General features: G+C 40.5%; 1 protein-coding gene across 3 annotated transcripts in view; it reads right to left on the reverse strand.

The window, feature by feature from the left end:
- mef2aa (myocyte enhancer factor 2aa) overlaps positions 1-14,635 on the reverse strand; it is a 116,606-nt gene that overhangs the window by 11,714 nt on the left and 90,257 nt on the right. The window contains exons 4-6 of one of the 3 annotated variants that reach the window (XM_033968513.2): positions 7,590-7,691; positions 7,392-7,526; positions 4,765-4,948 (exon numbers count right to left, since the gene is read on the reverse strand). In XM_033968513.2, coding sequence (XP_033824404.1) covers positions 4,765-4,948; positions 7,392-7,526; positions 7,590-7,691 — 421 coding nt within the window. The remainder of the gene's footprint in view (positions 1-4,764; positions 4,949-7,391; positions 7,527-7,589; positions 7,692-14,635) is intronic. The other 2 variants (XM_055222324.1, XM_033968514.2) reach the window with 2 other exon arrangements.

The following is a 14,635-nucleotide window of genomic DNA, read 5'->3' on the forward strand; positions in this document are numbered from 1 at the left end:
ATGTCACTCAAGTGAGAGATCTGGGGCCTGGTTTACTTTTTACTGGTTTACTACTGCTTCATGGCATCACAAGATGGAACAGAACATTTTGAATTCTGAAGATGTAGACAGGCTAATGATAAAGGATTACTCTAAAGTGTGTGAATGAAACAAAACACAACTCCAGGACTGTGTCCAAATGTCCCCCCTAGCCCCTAACCCCTCTTTCACCACACTCTTTAGTGGACTGTATATAGTGCATTCACTCAGAGTGATTTGGACACACAGCTCACTACTTTTTAGTTATATGACTCTGGTGTCTGGGTGAACAAAAGTCTAAAGGCTAAACTCTGATAAAACTTGCTTTCTGTCATAAATAATGATCAGATTGGACAGACACGAGTATTTATGGGCTAATAATAACCATACAAGTTTTTGCCAAGCTAGATCTCATGTAAACGGACTGGATAAAAACAAATCTTGGAAATTGTTGCTCTCTTAACAGCTCAAACTAAGGTAAGCGGCTAAGTCTAACAACTTTACACAGCAACGGTTTATTTAATAGTATTTCATTCATAATCAGCGATCAATGGTGCAGTGGTGTGTCCAGTTAAAGACCTGCCACTGCACTGTTACTTTTCCAATTCTCGCTTTGTGGTCTATATTGACCGGTCTAGTGACCACTGATCCCTGCAACTTTTCAAGGTGCATTGTGGGTAATTTTGAGTGCACTACTTCTTCACTCTTTGGTCATTTGGACACCACTAAAAATGGTGTGACCCCTAAATAGTGCCCTAAGTAGGGAATAGTGAGGATATTGGTACACAGCACAGGTACGTTTTTGGGGAGGTAACAGCATTATAACATGGCTAAAAACTCACAGGAGTCATTTTGGATTATATAGAACTTGTAGTGTAACGTTTCTGGTGATGCGTCTGCCAATTGAATGTCTTCATTGGTCACTTGTTTTGAAGTTTTTGTCCAGTTCAAGCGCCTATGACAGATTGGACTACTAATTTTACTAAAACACTTAAGATTTTAAGATTTAACAAAAAATTTAAAATTCTTCTATCAAGTTTTAGGTTTTTTAGGTTTCAATTTTTTGTTCCTGGTTGGAGGTCATGACATCACGCTAGGGAATTCCATAACTGTTACCTAGCAACAACGTTTTACACACAGCCAAAACTTCTCTAATGTACACAGAGATTATTATTTCACACATCAAATTAAAGACCTATTACATAAAATAGACTCTTGTGAGCTTTTAGCCATGTTAGAATGTTGTTGCTTAATCAAAAGTATCTTGGAGTTGTGTTTTGTTTCATTCACACATGTTTGAGTGTAAATTTTTATTAGTCTGTAACATCTCCAAAGCTCAAAATGCTCTGTTCCACCTTGTGATGTCATGAAGTGGTAGTTTTCAAGTGAACAGCTCCTTTTACCTTTAGTTCAGTAGAGATTGGCAAGTCCAGAGCTGAAATCATCCAAATAATTCCGGTAAAGTTGTAGAGAGTTTAAAAACACAGTGGAGCACTTCCTGCATTACCACATGACATCACAAGGTGGAGCAGAGTATTTTCTGTTTGAGAGAAGAACTCAGCCTAAATATACAGGGTTTGTGTGTTTAACATGTGTGAATTAAACAAAACACGACTTTCTCTACAGGGACAATACCTCAAATTCAAATGAAATCAACACCATCCCCACGGAGACAGGGCGTCGCTTGTTACATAATGCACCTTTAACACACATATTATGGTTATTTTCTTAGACTTGTTATGATGGAGAAAATACAGCACCAAAAGGACATTTCTCTAGATATTGAACCGGGATCTTATGTCGACCAGGAGGATAAACATGTAGGATGAGATCTTTTTAATGGAGAGGTCTACATCCAATCCAAACGCACGTGGAGCAGCAGAAGCCTTTGTTTATGTTCATGTACTAGCAACTGACAATCACATGTATGTATTTTTAAATTAGGTTTTAATCTTTTAGCTTTAGAGAAAACCATGACGTAAAAACCCTTCCATACACAGGGAGAACATGCAAACTCCATACAGTCCAGGCCTCATCTCCGAGCTTTCTTATGTATGGCAAAAGTGCTGCCAAAAATAGACTTATTCAGTACTCTAGAGCTGCTCTCCTCTAACACACGTCATGAAAGTGATCAATAATCCATGATAAACATCTGGAGAACACCTGCTGCCCTCCCATGCTCTCTGTGTGTGGGGAGTGTGAAGGAGGTGGTGGGATGTCATAGTTTCACGCCTCTCACACGGCCTCGCTGCCTTATAAGGGTCCTGTTATATTCTCAAATTTATGTTGTGACTCGTTTGGCCCGTAATTCACTCTCCAGTACAAATGAGGTCGAATGGCATGGCGGTTAAGTGTTTGCCCACTAACTGGAAGGTCATCAGTTCTAATCTAGGCCACAGAATAATGCCTTATACAAATTAGCTTCAACTATGGACTACCTGACTAACTAATCATAACTAATCATAACTAATAACTTTTCTGACCTGTAACTTCTCCATAGATTAAGTTTAATGCCATAATTTGGAACATTCAGGGCAAGGAAATGACAACTTCATGGAGACAAGCGGTGGATCTTCTACTAGAAAAATTTCATAGTACATCTTTAATGGATCAGAGCACCTGCTGCCCTCCCGTGCCCCTGTGTGTGGGGAGTGTGTACGATGTGGATGCTGAATCATGAGCAGATTCAACTGAGGTTTCAGGAGAACGAGACAACACAAGATTTTGAATTCATTTGCGATATACCAAAATAATCGGATCAATTCATAATTTTGCTCACATGAATTTTTATTTATTTAGTTTTATAATATTTTTAAATATATTGTGTTGTCACTGTATATTTTATGTGTTGATACAGTTTATCAACACATAAAATAACTACTAACTATAGTTTGTATAGTATATAAAATGTACTAAATTAAGTACCGTATTTTCTAGACCATAAGTCGCTCAGGAGTATAAGTCGCACCAGCCAAAAATGCATAATAGTGAAGAAAAATAATAATAGTGAAATATAAAAGCTGCAATGGACTATAAGTTGCATTTGTTGGGGACATTTATTTCATAAAATCCGAGAATAAACTAGAGATAACAGAGATATAATACAACAATAAAATAGAGAACAACAGGCTGAATAGCAGTACAGCATGCTAATCTATTTTGTTCAGTCTGTCTCAGATGTCTTTGAAATTATCATAATGTTGACATTTTTAATTTTCACTGATACAGTAGTAGTAGATAGTGGTACACAAGCCTAGAGTGCCCTTGGTAGTTGTCAGGGTGACAATAACGAAAACGTGAAATCATATATTTTAATAACTTCACATATAAGTCACATCTGAGTATAAGTCGCACCCCCGACCAAACTATAAAAAAGTGTGACTTATTGTCCGCAAAATACGGTATATGCTTTGAATAGCCTAAATACATTGTATGTTATAAACACATAGGCCCCACATGCATCACTGATTTTTATAATATACTCAATATCCAATGTGTCTATTACACTTCATTTTTATTACTTATTATCGAAATGACTATTCAACTAAGACTGAACCAGCTCCGTCTGTTCCTGACCAGCTGCACCCCCCTCTCCCCCACTACAGATGCACTATACTTATCTTTCTTACTTTAAGCTAAGTTATGGCTGAAGAAGTTGTAAATATCATTACAGTTTATCGCAGTCAAACTTTAGCACTGATTATCTGCGTCAATATTGGTCCTATAGTTTAAAGTGTTTTCTGTCTAAATATGTGAGTGACAAGTCTCTGTGTGCAGGAGTGTTTTAGCTACAGCTGCTCAAAGATACAAAACTCTTCAGCGCTTGAGCGACGCATAACCGTTTCATGCCCGTGCCAAATGTAAAGACGGAGGATAAAATCTCACGAGATCGTTTGTCCCATTTGTGCACAGTCTCAGTTTGGCAATTTGATAGATTTGTGATTTATGTTTTGATAGTCCAGTTCCGTTCAAAGTGCATATTCTACACATGAGAAGACTGAAATATAAACTGCTAAATTAAGAAAAGAATCCCATGGTGTTTTGAACATGTTTGTAGAGGTTTAACACAGAATAAGACAGCATGGAGACACAGGGAGGGCATCTGACACACAGGGACTTTCAGATTTCAGACCATGTCTATAGATGTTAAGCTGTTCTGTTTTTTTTAGATAATAAGACAGGATATTTTGTTGCCTGCAAAGAACTTCAGTAGCAACAGTGTTCGTGATTTGCTCATTGCGTCCATACACATAGCGACTTTGATTTGATTGCGATTAATCTTGCAGCCCTAGTTGTCAAACATTCAGAGCCTCCAAAGCCTACATCCCACAGCTATGCGTACACTAGGGTATTTTGTGCCATTCCAAAACTTTCCGTATTTTCTCCAAACTCGACCTAACTCTCAATCAGACCCGAGCGCTCAGAGGGGGTGAGCAGACGCAGACACGCTGACCTGCTCACACTGTACGAAGCACCTGAAACAGACTGTATATACAATTTGCGGAAATTCCTACAAATTTCTGTTCAGGTATTTCATTCCAAAATGGTCACTTGTCGCAAAATACAAGCCCGTCCCTGCATCTCAAAGGAAGACGTCGCATTCCTCAACTTGAAAGCAACATATTCACTGTACTACTACAAGTACTATTGCGTCTTGTACTCCATCTAACATAACACAAGTCACTTCCAGCCTCTTTACTAGTTCATTGTCTGCTTCTAGTGCTCCGGTGGGTCCTCTTGACTGACCTGTGCCTGGGTGCCTGTGGGTGCCTCCGCTGGAACCCACATTCCGGTGCAGAGGGGCCGCGCCGGGGCTGAGCATGCCGCTGTCTGGCCCACCCAGAGTGGCCCCTGGGGTGTACATGGAGCCCGGGTTGGACACGGGGACCGCCACATGCATGGAGAAGTTCTGCTGGGGAAGGCCGCTGGGCTGGAGAGCACAAGACAAGAAGGAATTTCAAATTATTATTAGTGAGAGCAATACAGTCCTGTCTTAGGTTATCAAAGTCATATTGTATTTAGTCTGGCCAGTAATCCACTTTCCAATACAAATGAGGTTGGATAGCACTGTGGTTAAGTTTTCGCCCACTAACCAGAGGGTCATTGGTTCAAATCTAGGCCCCGGATTATTATACAAATTAGCTTCAAATATTGACTATCCGATTAATAATTATTAAAATAACTGACCAGACTAACACTGTAAACAAAAGATAGACTATGTAACTGTTCTGATAGCAGGTCCGTGCTTGTCTCCATGGAGATGTTGTGACTTTGTATGGAAAGTTCCACAGTATACCAATAAATTTATCTATCTTGCATTTATTCAATTACAGGTATTTCTGGCTAAAATTATGTAATCCATGGCCTTAGATAAATTTAATGCTATAGTGTGGGGCATTCCAGGCAAACAAATGACATCTCCATGGAGACAAACAAGTCTTCTCTCAGAAATGTTACATGGTATATCTTTCACAACATATTGAGTGCCATGATAGTGCACAAACACACTGTGAACATGCATCAGAGAGTCACTTCAGCCCTGCTTCAGTCAGCACACACATATGTATTCTGTAGTCTTTGCTGTTTGTAATACTCTGTACGGACTGAAGGGGGCGTCACCGCGAGTCCCCTTCCTCTGCTGCTGGTCACCTGGTCACACCCGTGTCTACACCTGTGTGCTGACTGTACCCGGCAGAAGTGAGAGGAACAGGTGCTTTGATCTGGGAGCGGTTGTTGTGCGTTAGAATTAGTCTACAGCGGTGTTAGCATCACTGTGGTGGTAGCATTAGCCTACTGTGGCATTAGAATTTGCCTAGTGTGGTGTTAGCATCCCTCTGGCGGTAGAATTAGCCTACTGTGGCATTAGAAGTAGCCTACTGTGGAGTTAGCATCACTGTGGCGGTAGCATTAGCCTACTGTGGTATTAGAATTAGCCTACTGTGGAGTTAGCATCACTGTGGTGGTAGCATTAGCCTACTGCGGCGTTAGAATTTGCCTAGTGTGATGTTAGCATCCCTCTGGCGATAGAATTAGCCTACTGTGGCATTAGAAGTAGCCTACTGTGGAGTTAGCATCACTCTGGCGGTAGCATTAGCCTACTGTGGAGTTAGCATCACTGTGGCGGTAGCATTAGCTTACTGTGGTGTTAGAATTAACCTACTGTGGAGTTAGCATTACTCTGGCAGGAGCATTAGCCTACTGTGGCGTTAGAATTAGCCTACTGTGGAGTTAGCACCACTGTGGTCGTCGCATAAGTCTACTGTGGTGTTAGCACTGTCATTGCTTCTTGTGTCACGGAAACCCATCTTGTACCTTTAACTGTGCATGCGTCGTTAGAAAGCAATTATTTAAAAAAGCTCTTATAGCAATTTATAGTAAGTTTACAGATGACATTGTTTACAGATGACTATGAAAGTACGTCACAAACTTTGCTGATAGAAAGCATACTCTTTAATTGGCATTTTAAGCTAAAAGTTAGCCGTGGCAGCTAGCGTCCCTGCTAGCGAAATGGCAAAAACCTTAAAATGGCCTATATTAAATTGCATGTTAACAAGTTGGAGGGCCCTGTGTGTGATTTGTTTTTTGTTTTAGTTTTTTAAATTTTTTTACATTTAACACAAACCCCAGACACAAATAAAACAAGTTTAGCTAAAGGTACAAAGTGAGTTTCTGCTATGACATGGACAATGACAGTGACATTAGCATTAACCTATTGTGGCTAGCCTTAGTCTACTCTGGCCTTAGTATTTTTGTATTGTTAGCCATACTGTGATGTTAGCATTAGTGCGTTATTGTCCGTGTGTAACCTCTGAGATAGAGTTTGAGTTTAAGCCTACAGGGGGCGCAGTGGTTAAAGACAAGCACCATGATAAGATCACAAGGAGGTATTTTATATAAATGTATTTTTGGATCATAACTGCAAAAGATAATTAGCTAATTTGTGGGAAGCAGAGGGGGCAAAGATAATCATATTTTGTAAAAAAAAAAAAACAATAATAATAATAATGATAATAAATAATGATAATAATAATAATCTTCTATTATTCTCTGTTTTAGCTAATTAAATAGCAGCAATTGTCTCCCTGTTATCCCTGCTTAATAAAGTGCCCTTTCAGATTATTTTTGAAAGTTTTGTGCTATACCCAGGTATCTAAGAGTATCTAAGACTTGTTGTTTTACATAATAGTAGCCAACACTAGAACACTTTCACCTGCTTATGTCATGTGATCTTATCATGGTGTATCTGACTCTGCACCGGTGTTATCCATAGCAGAGGAGACAGTGAGGGTCAGAGGAGCTGCGTGGGGAGGCAACCAAAGAGGAGTGCCACAAAGCCAAGCACAAACAGCTGTCTCAGTGAGCGCTGTACTTACGAGTTTGTGATTTCGCATCATATTATCAAACTCCTCATTTATTTTTTTATACTTTTCTTCGGTGTGTGGGGTGAGCACATAGGACGCGTCGGGGTCCGGGCTATCGCACCCTCTCTGTTCCTTCTTGTTTAGCGCCTGCATAGAACAGCCACATAAAGACACAACATGAAACATTTCCGTAGCCGGGGAGGTACTTACGGCGCAGCGCTTGTACAGTAAGTCAGAGTCGAAGTGGTCCTCCACGAAAGTGTCCTCTGCCTCAGGGCTAGCACACTCATTATGGCCCTTGTTTCGTAATTTCTGAAAGGAGAGTGGACAGGATGGATCAAATATAGTGGACATGTGGAGTGGACGGGTCAAATATAGTGGACATGTGGAGTGGACAGGGTGGGTCAAATATAGTGGACATGAGGAGTGGACAGGGTGGGTCAAATATAGTGGACATGAGGAGTGGACAGGGTGGGTCAAATATAGTGGACATGAGGAGTGGACAGGGTGGGTCAAATATAGTGGACATGTGGAGTGGACGGGTCAAATATAGTGGACATGAGGAGTGGACAGGATGGATCAAATATAGTGGACATATGGAGTGGACAGGATGGATCAAATATAGTGGACATGAGGAGTGGACAGGGTGGGTCAAATATAGTGGACATGAGGAGTGGACAGGGTGGGTCAAATATAGTGGACATGAGGAGTGGACAGGGTGGGTCAAATATAGTGGACATGAGGAGTGGACGGGGTGGGTCAAATATAGTGGACATGTGGAGTGGACGGGGTGGGTCAAATATAGTGGACATGTGGAGTGGACAGGGTGGGTCAAATATAGTGGACATGTGAAATGGGCAAAAAAATATGTATATAAAAAATTAAAAAATTAAAAATGAATAAATAAATACATACACAAATAAAAAATAAAATACATCCGTAAGATCTAACGACTCCTTCTACACTTGACGTGCTCTATTATTTGTAGATTTGACTTTGACTTGTTGACATTTCATAGATTTAATCAGAGCAGAGACTTTTACTTCTTTACTTTTACACTATGTGGTTATTAAGGCTCCTTGAAATGGAGAGACATTGGAGTGTCACTTCATATCCTTCCCTCTCAAGAGTTCTTGGAAACCTACCTCCTCCTCCTTTTGTTTCCATTGTTTCTCTCTCTTTATTTTTTCTCTCCCCTCTATTTTTCCTCTCTCTTTACTTGCAAGCCCCCACTCTCTCTCTTTCTCTCTGTCCCTCACAGCACTCTCTCTTTCATTCAAATCTTCCCTTTCTTCTGGCTCATTCGTGGAAATAAAAACAGTATGAGGACGTCATAGAACAGAGTCCTTTCTTTCTCCTCTTTCTTCCCTCCTCTATCTTTCCTTGCAAATCTACTCTCCCCCTCCCTTCCCCTCTTTCTCCCCCCCTCTCCCTCTTTCTTACTCTCTTCCCTCTCCTTCTATCTGTCCCCCCAGCAGAATCCTCTTTTCCTCTCTGTCTCTCTCCCCACTCTCTTTCCCTCACTCTGTCTCTCTCCCCCTCTCTCTTTCCCTCTCTCTCACTCTCTCTCAAAGCGCTCTCTCTTTCATTTGCGTCTTCCCTTTCTCCTGGCTCATTCGTGGACATAAAAACAGCATAAGAACGCCATAGAGCAAAGGCCTTTCTCTCTCTCCTCTTTTCTCCCCCTCTCTCCCCATCTCTCTCTCCCTCTCGCTCTCTGTCTCCCCCTCTCTTTTTCTCCATCTGTCCCTCAAAGCACTCCCTCTTTCATCTCTTTCATTCAAGTCTTCCCTTTCTCCTGGCTCATTTGTGGACATAAAAACAGCATAAGGACAAAATCGCGCATAGTCCTTTACCTCTCCTTTTTCCTCTCTCTCTTCCACTCTGTTTCCTTGCAAGTCTCCTCTCTTTCTCTCTCTCCACCCTCCCTCTCTCTGTCCACGCTCCCTCTTTCGTTTGAGTCTTCCCTTTCTCCTGGCTCAATCATGGACATAAAAACAGAGTCCTTTCTCTCTCCGCTTTCCTCCCTCCTCTCTCCCTTTTTCTCTCTTTCCTTGCAAATCTCCCCCCTCCTCCCTCTCTCTGTCTACGCTCCCTCTTTCATTTCTGTCTTCCCTTTCTCCTGGCTCATTCATGGACATAAAAACAGTGTAAGGACGCCATAGAGCAGAGTCCTTTCAGCCCCGAGCTCCATTCTCATCAACGAGAATAAAGCTCAGTGTGCTCCAATGATCAGTCTGCTGCCTTCACGTCAGCAGAGAGCTTTGAAGAGCTGTCATAGAGCTGTGTGGAACATTCACATGGAGATTTAAAAAAAAAATACAAAAAATGAAGCTGCATAAACTGTATAAAATGAGCATTCTGTAGTTTAAAGGTCCAATATTGTGGACCGCTGTTTTCAAAATGCTCTGTTCCACCTTGTGATGTCATGAAGTGGTAGTTTTCAAGTAAACAGCTACATTTTACCTTTTGTTCTGTAGAGTTTGGCAATTTCAGAGCTGAAATTATCCACACGGTTCTAGAGAAGGTGTATGGAGTTTAAAACACAGTGGAGCACTTCCTGTATTACCTCATGACATCACAAGGTGGAACGAAGTGTTTTCTGTTTGAGACAAGAACACAGCCTAAATATGCAGGGTGTGTGCGTTAAACATGTGTGAATGAAACAAAACACAACTCCAGGTGTGTTTGTGACGAGGAAACAACATTATAACATAGAAAATAGCATAATATTTAATTATTTTTTTAATGTTAAAGAAGAACTGTGTAACTTTTCTGGTAGAGCGTCGGTCGCCACACTCGTTTCCGTGGAGATGTTATTGCCGTGCCTGTAATGTTATGTTAGTATGGTATTACTTAATGGAATTCAATGGAGAAAAGCAGATGATGGCGCTGGGTCAAGGTTACAGGTCAGATCTGTGTGAGAATGCATGTTTTCAGACTAAATGCTAAATGCTACATAGAGCTAGGCTAACAGAGAGCCTACAGGCAAAGAAAAATCATCTCCATGGAGACAAGCAAGTGACCGATCCTCCACCAGAAAATGCTTTAATGATCTGAAACATTCCTGAGAAAAAAACAGAAATTAAGATATATAAAATTACAATTGCATAGTTAATAATAATAATAATAATAATAACAATAACAATAATAATAACAATAATAATAATAATAATAATAATAATAATAATAATAATAATAATAATAATAATAATATAATACTAATAATAATAATAATAATAATAATAATAATAATAATAATAATAATAATAATAATAATAATAATAATAAATAAATAAGATGCTTCACCCACTCACCACCCACTTAACAATATAGAACGCTTACAATGAAAAAAATCTATGGTGGAATTTGCTGTTTAACTGTCCTATAACTAACTATTAATATCTCTGTAATTACTGCACCTAACCACATGAAACAAGCACTGGCACAAAGTTCAGTGTCTTCTCTGCCAGTCCGCACCAACTCTTCAGCCAAAAGACTAATTATAATTCTCGGGTGAACAGACTTTTGACTTTTAAGAACAAAAATTGAGGCTATAAAGAACGAAGTGGGTGGGGCTCAAACATGTCCCTGACTCATGGTTTGAAATCAGGTATAGGCTCTTTAAAGTCTGTGTTGAAAATTTCTTATGAATAGTGAAAAGATTGATAGAACACAAGTTTCATAAAAAAAAAAAAAAAAAAACATATATAAATCTGTCTTAAATCTAAAACCAATTCAGCACTGAAACAGAAATAAAACTTTTAAACTGCAGAGGACCCAGGGTACCGCCAGAAGGAGCCCACATAGCGTCAGTGGTACAAGAACCACAGCTTGAGAACACCTGCTCCAACTTCTCCAACCACAACACAAAATGTCACTCTGTTTTTCATTTAAAGGGCCTGTACACAATTTTTTCCCCATGTTTTTGAGCTAAATGTGTCTTGCCCCAGTACAGATATTGTGTAAGCAGCTCGAGGTCAAATTAAGTCCACTGTGTACTATCTAAATATAAAGTGTTTTATTGTCCGATAATCAGGAAGTGTGCCTTAGCATGCTAGCTGTTAGCTTTACTGTGATGGCAAACAGAGCTCTGGTCTCTGAAAGTTGTGAAAAGCACTTATAAACTAATTTTTGTGAATATTTAGGAAGCTCAGAATGCATAAAGTGCTGTGCCGTTTGAAAACACGCCACAAAAACACAGGGCGGCCAAGACGTGCGTCCACCTTAGACTGTGAACTAATAATATATATAATTGATTAATATAAGTGATGAATTAATTATAATATCTGAACCAAAAACTGTTTAATATGAACTAGTTCTGTTTTTCACATACAAAACAGGTACAGCGCCTTTGAAGAGGGGGTATTCTGCAAAACAGAGCTTTTTGAAGCTTTTTCTCATATTATAACATCATCAACATCAAAAACATGCCTGAAGAGGTTTTAGATGTCATCCATGTATCCATGTGTCAGTAATTTAACAATCTCTCCTGGGCACTATTCTGTCAGTGCTCCGCCCACAAGCCTACGTCATCCATGCTCCCACATGCCCATTTTCCATGAATATACAAAAGCAGGATACAAAACAACACACTACAACTTCACAAACCTGATGTAATGTACAGTAGTGTAATTAGCTGGATGTGCACTAATTCTGTTGTGATGGCACTCTGAGGAAAGCAAAGCAAAGAGAGGAGAAACTCAGCATTCATTAAACATGTTGATATCTTGTTTTGGGCAAATGCCGTATACTGTAGCATTAGTTAGCAAAGGTAACATGGTGATCTAAATATGTTAGCATGTGTTAGCCGCAAAATGGATCACTTCTTCCACCACGGGTCATTATAGTTACTCTTTGTTTAGTTTATATTTAGTTGTAGGCAGCAAAAAGATGACATTGATTAAAAAATACTTCAAAAATACAGTAGCTATCCTCTCCTCTATTCTTAGCTTAGCTTTGGTGGTGGCCCTGCTCCTAATTATACTGTACTCTACTCTAACAAGACCCCTGTAGTGTGTGACAGCTCTCTGGATCTCCACGCGTCCGTTTGATTTATGTACCTGTCCCACTCCACGCAGGTCTGACCCGGAGTCTGCGGAGCACCCAGAGGTCACGACCCCTCCGTGTACGCGTAGGCCAAAGGTCACAGTGCAGTCACTCTAATGAGACCCAACACGCCGCTGTCTCGCCCCCGTCAGCCCGACAAACGTGTGGAGGCGTGAGGGACGGAGGGGAGGGGGTTGGAGGAGAGGGTAACGCAGCTGCTACTTCCTCTCACACACTGTAAAATGTTTGCGCGGGTGAAGGTGAAGTTATTTGAAAGAGAGGTTGCCAGATTATTAACATTCTGACAATACTGCGAAGGGTTGATGAAAAAAATGTATGTTCAAAACTTCCAAAACTTTGATCTGTTCTAATGTTGTTCACTTATCAAAAATATAACTGGACTTTCGTCTTGTTTCATTCATTCAGTCTGAGTGAACTGTCACCTTCCACAGATTTGAAAACTCTCTAGTCCACCTTGTGATGTCATTGAGTGGTGATTTCATTCCACTATTGTTTTAAGACACACATTGCCGAGAAAAATACTTAAAGAGGGGGTATTTTACTTCTATGGGGTATTAACTGCTAACACATAACACCTTTGCTCCCTGCGTAAAGTCACTCCTCCTTAAGAGCGCTGTCATCCCGCTGATGAAACTACTGCACGTCGAAGCAGGTTTGTCACGTTGCTGTGTACACTTTTGTATCATGTTTTTGTACAGTTATGTAGAAATATCGTGTGGGAGCATCGTTGATATAGGCTTACGGTTTGAGAATTGCACAAAATTTTACAGCTAACTGTAAGGAGGGTCTGAGTAGGTCTTGAGAGAGAACGCTAAATTACTTAAACATGCCTGAATGACTTTTAAATCCTCTTCAGGCATGTTTTGGATGAGGGAACAACGTTAGAACATGGAAAAAGCTCAAAACAATCGATTTTGCATACTACCCCCTCTTTAAATCATGATAATTATAACTTAAGTTTAGTCATTTTGAGCTTGTTTGTTTTTACAGTGCAGTGATGCGCGTGCGGCTAACCCAAAGTGCTAACCACAACCTCACTCTTCCTCCTGCTCATGTCTCTATGACAGCAGAATGAAAGAGGGGGCACAGAGGTAAGGGACTGTCTACACATCACACTACAGCCTGTGTACAGAGGAAGGAGGGAAAGAGTATGATCCACATGACGGGATGGTATAGTGCGCTTGGTAAACTGTTTGTAAAGAACACTATTTTAACACTTTACCCAAATAGCATATTTCTTCATTACTTTATTTGACAGAACAAAGACAAATGCATTACTCTAACAAAGGTAACACTATAATCTAGATTTTATTTAAAAGGCAAGATTTAAGGGATATTTTAAAGAGTTATTTATATTGAGATTTCTAGCATATCTAGTGTTTTTTCTAATGTTTTTCTGCTGTTCTTTTGCAAAAAGATATTTCCCCATTGTAGGACAAATAAAAGTTTCTTTATATAATAGTACATAAGTAATGTCTAGACGCGGGGCGTCAAACTCAATTTCACCGAGGGCCACGTCAGCAAAATGATTTGTGTCAAATTTCGATTAACACCCAGATTTTTAGCCAGGTTTTGTCAGGACTAGCTTATAGCTGGAGACTTAGCCTGTTTGGCATATTGTACGTTTTAGCTTCACCCAGCCACCCAACCCACCCAGACCCAGGAATTGAACTTGAGAGCCTCTTGCTGTGGGGCATGTGAGCTATAGCTACTCAGCTACACTATGGCCACCTGTTGTCCATCCAACCACTTTTGGGGGAATTAAAGAAATGACTTGGTGCTTTTTAAAACGTTGTGAAATATGTAATGTTGTTCTAGATTTAGAAATGAAAGAAAAGCTCATTATGCCTCCTCTGCCCTCTCCATCCTGTTTTACCACAAACATTCTCTGCACAACCACATGGTGAGAGGGACGTTCCTGGACCAGACTGTGCCACAGCCACATAAATAATGGTTTTACACAGTCCATATAGAGCTGGAGCGTCTGGACCTAAATGACCAACCCTGGCCTCACCACTACACATTCTCCTGAATCTAAAAACACACTGTTATTTCCTGTTTACGCAGAGCCAGAGGAGGCCTATGCATAGACGGGCGGCAGACGTGCACGGGGAGCGGTCAGAGCGCACGGGGAGCGGTGAGAGTGCACGAGGAGCGGTGAGAGTGCACGGGGAGCGGTCACAGTG

The sequence above is a fragment of the Periophthalmus magnuspinnatus genome, chromosome 6 (assembly GCF_009829125.3).
Source record: "Periophthalmus magnuspinnatus isolate fPerMag1 chromosome 6, fPerMag1.2.pri, whole genome shotgun sequence".
Classification (NCBI taxonomy): domain Eukaryota; kingdom Metazoa; phylum Chordata; class Actinopteri; order Gobiiformes; family Gobiidae; genus Periophthalmus; species Periophthalmus magnuspinnatus.